General features: G+C 40.7%; 1 protein-coding gene across 1 annotated transcript; it reads right to left on the reverse strand.

Moving 5' to 3' along the window:
* Positions 1 to 718: 718 nt before the first annotated feature.
* LOC119300196 lies at positions 719 to 6,461 on the reverse strand. Its single transcript, XM_037577229.1, has 7 exons — positions 5,941 to 6,461; positions 4,253 to 4,444; positions 3,825 to 4,097; positions 2,791 to 2,893; positions 2,178 to 2,296; positions 1,898 to 2,065; positions 719 to 1,796 (listed from the first exon to the last, which is right to left on the reverse strand). Exons 1-7 carry the CDS (start codon positions 6,304 to 6,306, stop codon positions 1,185 to 1,187), a joined length of 1,833 nt encoding a protein of 610 aa, XP_037433126.1. The 5' UTR covers positions 6,307 to 6,461; the 3' UTR covers positions 719 to 1,184.
* Between the last annotated feature and the right edge of the window lie 1,108 nt (positions 6,462 to 7,569).

The raw sequence follows: 7,569 nt of genomic DNA on the forward strand, positions 1-7,569 counted from the left end.
TTATTACCATATTCGATATTTCCCGAGTTATGGCCTTACCATACCTGGATTGATAGCCTTTGGGGTAATTTAAATTTATTACCATATAATTACCATATTCAAAATTTCCTAAGTTATGACCTTACCATACCTGGATTGATTTATTACTATACATGGATTAATTATGATTTATTACTATATGATTTATTACTATACGTGGGTAGCCTTACCATATCTGGTGGTAATTTAAATTTATTACCATATTCGATATTTCCCGAGTTATGGCCTTACCATACCTGGATTGATAACCTTTGGGGTAATTTAAATTTATTACCATATAATTACCATATTCAAAATTTCCTGAGTTATGACCTTACCATACCTGGATTGATTTATTACTATACGTGGATTAATTATGATTGATTACCATAAATACGTTGGGTATTGCCGGTCAGACGAGAAAAGAGAAAAACCGGTGGGAGGGGCTGGCGGGAGGTGGGACGAAGAAAAACCGGTTGAAAATAAACCGGTTGAAAGTGGGGGGGGGGACTATTCAACCAATTCGTCCATTAGGAGTAGAGATCCTCCGTCCAACGGTAGATAACACTTTCCATAAATTAATGCATGGCTATTTAACATACATAGGTAAACTAATTAATTGCATGCAAATGTAGGTGAGGCAGAGATTAGGCAAGAGATAGACCTAGGTCCCAAAAATCCGCACCGGATCACTTGGATATATAGGAGGTTGAATAACCACACAAAGCTTCTAAATAGGTATTCAACTAAACTGTACATATATGATGAATACAATGATTACAGAAATCGAGCTAAAGAAAGCAGACAGTATGAAATGCATCACACACGATGAACAACCATCGAACACCGAAAAAAACAAGATCTGAAACAGATTCAGACAAATTGATGGATCTTAAACAGCTTCAGAACCAAATACCTTCTGAACAAACGGCATGGGTTAGCCAATCTAACTTATAGATGAATATTCACAGCCAAAAGCAACAACACTGCTGAATTACCGAAATCATCACTAGGCTTCTGCTCTTCGAGCTGATCCTGTTGATGGCACATCAACAGAACAAAGTCATACAGCTTCTGGATGCTAAGGTGCTAGCAAACAGAAGCAGATGCACTCTCTTCCCGTGATCTGTACAACAACTATTCTGTACATCAATGATCAGTCACTGCTACAACAAGTCCAGTTGGTCACTGTCCATGTCCTCCTTCGCAAGCTTCTCAATCAACAGCTCCATTGTCCTGATGTACTTGGGCATGTAATGTTCCCCTACCATGGACCTCCCCAGACGAATCTTGCTGTAGAGATGTCGAGGTGTCTCGTACAGGGTGACAACCTCCTCCTGGCTACCTTGCTCACTTGTGTTGGACTCTTCTGCAGCTGGCAATGCAACCATGTGCAGTATTCTTCCTGGAGGGTATAGCTGGAGGGGATCTTCAGAAGGGCTTGACGATGACGGCTCCATCTGCTTGTTGGTTAAGGATTCTCTGACCTGTCCTTCGCTTGAACTTTTCAGAGGTGATTTGATGTCCTCCTTGTCGGTATCTTCATTATCTAATGGTTGAAGGTTTAACTCCCCAAAAGAAATTGAGACTAACTCTGCATCAGCCGCTTCAGTGTCGTTTTTTTCAGTTTTCACATCAACATCAGTTTGATTTGTAATGTACCGAGTATGTTTTGCAGGATCAATAGTCCGCTTCCGTGCAGAAGAACATGACCAGCAAACAAGAGTAGAACGTTTCTTCGCAGCACAATTGACATCTTCTGAAGATCTGGTCTCAGCCTGGCAAATTCAGGTCATATGGCAAATAGTTCAGTAAGTAACAACAGTGTCCATCTGTTTCAAGAACTAGTGCTTGCAGCAATATATTTGTTATTATGTACCTCGGAAGTGGGAGGCTGAAGCATATCGACATCTACAACTTTAGATTTTGGATCTGATACGAAGGGTACATGAGATCGCACGAAGCTCACAGAGCGATTGACGAAACCTAAGAATCTAGTCTGTTGAATTTGTTCACGAAGTTCGTGCACCCATGATGATGCCATCACCTGCCATATTTGACTCCCAAAGATAAATATATGATATGTTTGACTAGGCAAAACAATTCACAGGAATATTTACTTCACGGTTTCCCACTTCAACTATCGTGCTGAGAGGTACCTCTGTACGGAGTTTGGCAGTCGAAACTCTACCAAGAGATGGCACTACATCATTTCTATTGACGATAGTCGTAATGAAGTCTTTACCCGACTCAGCCAAGTCCCATGTCATGCAAGCAGCTGGAAAATAGCAGTAGAAGTGTTAATATCTCACACCTACTGTGTGTGTAGATCACAAGTTTGCAGCATCAAGAAAGAACAATGAGTTCCTTGCAGATGTTGAAAGCTCATACTTCAACCCAGAGTTAATTTTCTTTTGGTTATCTACTCATAGTCCTTAGATATATAAATCAAAGGCTATCCTAAAAGAACGATTGTCATCATCATTAAGCATACATGTGAAATCATTGTTCTTTTTTGCCGCCGTTTGATTTTCACTACATGATTAACGCCGGATAGTTCCTTTTTTCTAAAAATGAATTGCAGGCCACATGCCTACAAATGCCAAAATATGAACACAAGAGACCTATCATGAGAAGTTACTATATTTGTGTAAGGAGCCGATACATATTTTTAGTGAGAGAAAATTAACAAACGGAAATAAAATGGTTTACTATTAACATATATAGTATTCAATTGCAAAACTTCTATACCCTTGGGGTCACAAGGCATACCTGGTCCAAATGCGATACATGTGGATGATAATAACTTGTCATTCTCACGCAGAATGTATGTCAATAATGCAGCGATACTGGCACCCATTGAATGCCCAATTATCTAGCATAACAAGATTGAGTTAGCAAATAGAATTAGAAAAAAGGTCTAGAAGTCTAGATGCAGTGCACAAGTACCAAACATCATATATTTCGATAAAAAGTGGATTAGCAGGAACTGCCAGAAAAGAAAATTAGATGGAAGATGCATAAAGAACAAAATTATCTAGTTTGTTTTTTTAGAAAATAAAATTATCTAGTTTGTAGGTTTGATAGATCTTAGAACACAAACATTTTATTTTCAAATGAACATTTTCATTTTTAGGGTCCACAAAATAGATGCGGTTTTGATAAAAATGCAGTGCCAAGTAAACTAAAATAGGCTTTAAATCTACTAAAATAAATTTGTAAGTATTACTTCGGGAGATAAAAAATGTTTGAGGTTTACTAGGTATCCAAAGCATATTATCATATTCATTAGCCCAAGTTATTACATTGCCAAGTGTTTTTTCCAGTGACTACATACTTGTGTAGAGTGTATGAGCCAGAAATGCACTGCTTACCTAAGGAAATTTGTTTCTCAGCACCGGAAAATCTTAAGAAATCAATAAGAGAATCTTCATTTTCCAAATACGTCACTGTTTTTAAATAAGCTTCACGCTCACAATTCCCTACCTCAACAGGATATTTGGTTGTTACAAGTTGCAGTTCATATATTCCAAAAGGTGTGTCATGGTCCACCTAGGAGAGAAGCCTTGTTTGGCAGTGCATCTCTGTCGGAAGTAGAGATCTCAGGAAATCTATAATCTGTGTCCTATAGTAATGGCCAAATCGTTGATGATTACCACTTTTTTTGTCTGTTTTTTTAGAATAAAAATACCCTCTAATTGCAATCATCTTTCAAGAGCATGTTCTTTTGGCAATACATAATGCTTAATTTTCTGTAAGCAGAACATCAAAAGAGCATCTCTAGTCAGAAAACTGAAATATATTACCGTAATTCTGTGGTCCGGGAATTGCTCTACTGCTTTACTGAGGCAAGGAATGGCCTGATTTGCAATCCAGCGAGCCGCTGTAGCCATTCCACAATGCGCATACCCCAGCACTAGGTTGGATACACAGCCATCTTTAGCCACAACATGATGAAATGGAATGTCTGCTCCAGTTGCTGCTGTCAACCTTTCCTTAACACTAATAGCCCCCCGAATGAAAAGGAGAAAGCATTTGGAGTCTCTATCACGGACAACTGTGAAAGCAGGCTTCAGAAACTGCACAAAAGCACATAATTTCAACCCATTTGTCCTGATTTATAATCTGTACTAAATAGAACAGAAAAAATATCGGTTCAACAAGTTAAGTACAGTATGTAATAAAATCAGAGTACATAATGTAAAAAATGGAGTGTTGACTGGTACTTACGCACCCTCGCCTTAGATTTCTTAATAAGAACATCACTCTGATCAAATCCACCAAATTCCAAAAACACTTTGTATGGCTTCTTTGAGAAATACATGCATAACTTCATATATCTGAGTAATGAAATCAGCTCCTCTCTTGCCCCAGGCCCTCCCAATCGTACAGAATCACTCCCAGCATACTCATGCTGCAGATTACCCTGATAAAGTAAAACAGTACGTCATATGGATGTTAACATATGTACTACTTCACAAACATGAGCTGGTAAAAAAGGGAAGACCGACACAGAAATAGTGTATTCTTCTGATTCTTCGAGTGTAAAATATCTCAAGCAGCTAAAAGTGCCTAGCTGCTTTTCTTTAGATCTAATCTAACAACTGCTTCAGATCTAGCAATTGCTTTTCTTTAGATCGCTGGAGCTTAAATTAATTACAGTAGCTATCAGTGTTAGTGCTCTATTCCGTGCAGTATAAACAAATATCTTATTTAGACGGTGGAGTAGGATTTAAGGGGAAAGCTAAACCTTAGTAGCCCCAATGTAATGAAAACTAAGAATTTCTCTCGTCCAAAAGAAAAAAAAAAGAATTGCACGCTTTAAGTGAACCGATAGGAAAATCGAGGAAGCACTACCAAATATGGAGATCCAAATCTGAAGCTGAACAACTAATTACTTTAGCAATTCCTTTAAATCAAAGGGGGGGAAACCTAAAATAGGGGAGAAACAATAAATCATTAATTATTCATAGGAGAGGAACACTTTGACTTTTTGCAACCTAATCACCTTCAACGAATTAGACTGTTTATACAGGTTTTTCCAAATCCTGAACCAACTGGCTCACGTTGGTTTCTCCATTGTCCGTTCCTTCCCTAGATGCTTCACACCAGCAACGAAAGATGCACACACTTACTAGCAACAAATATCTTTCCTAGATGCTTCACAACTAGCAAAGCATCAATCCAACAAAGAAATAGGCATTGCATTTGATCAGCTAACATGTTAGTTTTAGTGATAATCATCATATGCTCCCAGCATCAACCAACTAAAATTTCCTTAATCTTATTATTGAGCAAGACAAGCATGACAACCCATAATACTGAGTCATTCACCTTCTAAACTAGGCTCTCTAGAAGTTAATAACTCCTACAAATGTTAGGATATATCTTAAGATTTCCAGGAGATCAACAAACCAAATCACAACAATCATATAAGTACAAAACATCACGAAACATTTGCGATTGCTTCCTGCTACTCTTTTTTTTTCATCCAGGCACGTGTGGTAAGCTATATAAATATAAAATAAACCTCGGAACTAACGACGCTGTAAATCGTAAGAAAAAAACATACCGAATGAGAAATAACTTGCTAAGTATGGAAGTAATCAATTCACGGAAGAGAATATTTCGTTTCGTTTCTTTGCTTGCAAGCAAGCAAGCAAGATAAGAAAGCCGTTTTCTCGAAGGTAGAAAGGGGATAGATAATATTCTCCTTGTCCATGTGAAATGTGAATCCAAACAAGATCAAAGAGACGCCGACAATCTTGATCACCAAGAATCCCAAGGAAGCAACCAATCCCCTCCCCCGTACGCATCACCACAGCACCGCACCAAATAAATAAAGAAGAGAAAAATAAAATCTCGCGGGAGCAAACCAATTCTGGTCTACGGCAGCACTGGTGATCAGCACGTGCGGAGTACCTGCTGCCGCATGTAGTAGTTGATCCCGAAGGCGAGCTCCCCGAGGGACCACTTGCCGAGCGTCTGCCCGTAGGCGAACCGCACGGTCCGAGCGGCCCCCGTCACCGCCTCGCCCCACCCGTCCGGGGCCCGCTCCGGCCACCGACGCCCGCGCCTCGCGCGCCGCGCACGCCGCCTCCCCTGCGCCTCCTCCTGCCTCCGCTCCCTCTCTGCCGCGGCCTCCGAGACCGCGGAGGTTATCATCTCGTCCTCCATGGCGCCCCTGCCGCCAGCTGCCCCGTCGGCGTCCCCGCAGAGCCGCCCCGACAGCACCAGGTACACCAGCACCGCCGTGCCCGCCGCCGTCGCCATCCCCGGCGACCCCATCGGAGCACGGGGCGCTCCTGGCGCGCGCGAGAGAGGAGAGCTGCAGTCTCTGCAGAAGGGAGGCGGAGTCGCCGGGATTGGAGGCTGGAGGGCGCTGCTTCGGTTCGCGGGGGGGAACGGCTAAATTGGAGGGAGGGTGAGGATACAAGGTCGCTTTTGCCCCTGGGGTTTTTGCTTCAGCTCGGGCCGTGCGAGAGACAATTGTTTTACTCCTATATATAATACTTCTCCTTCTTTCTCTAAAAAAAATAATACTTCTCCTACAAGCACACCAACGACTGCTTTTTTATTCCCTTGCGAGAACACCAACAACTACTAGTTGTTGATGAAGTCTAGGACACTGGGCCACAGGTTAGACCCCAAGCTTAATTTTGAATCCAAGCCTCGCATCTGAATGTCTTCAAGCAATGGGCGGAGACTCCTTAAACAACACTGGACTGGATAGAGAAGCGAACTAAGCATTGGTTAGTTTTTTTTTTTATGGTAGAACCGGTGCAGCCGAATTCAAGTATTAGATTTGCTATATGTGTGCTCGCATGCTTTTTGGATTTATTCCAGGCCATCCGCCGCTATTTTTTCAGTGGTATGACATGCATGTGGATTACAAGGTGCATCTAGCGACTTTGTCAATCTTAAGATCTAATCTCTCAATATCAAAATATAAGATGTTTTTATAGTTCAATTTAAATTGCAAAACTTCTTATATTTCGGTACAGAGGTAGTATCAATTTAATCTTTTGAGGGTGTTCATAGGGATAAACAAGTGTGCATGCGCGTGCGCATTTTTCCTTAATAGACTTGGTTCTCTTGTCGAGAGTTTCTTAGTGTGCACCAAATGATAAGGTCTCTTTTCCGTCCTACAAACTGAAAATGTTCAACTTGGTACTGCGATATCATCAAATCATCCAACAAAATCCAACAAAGCCTGGAAACTTTTTTGGTAGCGGTATTGGCCTCCAGTAGTTTTCTATGGGTGTTATGAACATCTTTGTGTGTACGGTGTTTGCAAAAGAAAAAAATATAGGACAGAGAAGCGAAAGAGATAAAAAGAGCAAGGGTGCATACCTATGTGTATCCATTCTTTGTCAAATGGTCATACGAAAAATCTTAAGAAACTCTTATAACATCGATGCCAAACCAGTCATCCTGCCAAAAAAATGTGCGTGACATATATGCATAGAATAGATAATCCATCTTAATTGGAAATGAAAAATAAAATAGTTGGAACCATTGTGAAGGTAAATTTACCTTATTTTTCCGTGG

The sequence above is a fragment of the Triticum dicoccoides genome, chromosome 5A, assembly GCF_002162155.2.
Source record: "Triticum dicoccoides isolate Atlit2015 ecotype Zavitan chromosome 5A, WEW_v2.0, whole genome shotgun sequence".
Lineage (NCBI taxonomy): Eukaryota > Viridiplantae > Streptophyta > Magnoliopsida > Poales > Poaceae > Triticum > Triticum dicoccoides.

Excerpts from the sequence above, each read along its gene's own strand:
- LOC119300196 (XM_037577229.1), bottom strand. The coding sequence starts at position 6,306 with ATGGGGTCGCCGGGGATGGCGACGGCGGCGGGCACGGCGGTGCTGGTG. Across the intron at positions 4,445-5,940 it reads ACTACTACATGCGGCAGCAG|GGTAATCTGCAGCATGAGTA; the intron begins GTACTCCGCACG and ends TTACTTTATCAG. Across the intron at positions 4,098-4,252 it reads TTAAGAAATCTAAGGCGAGG|TTTCTGAAGCCTGCTTTCAC; the intron begins GTGCGTAAGTAC and ends GCTTTTGTGCAG.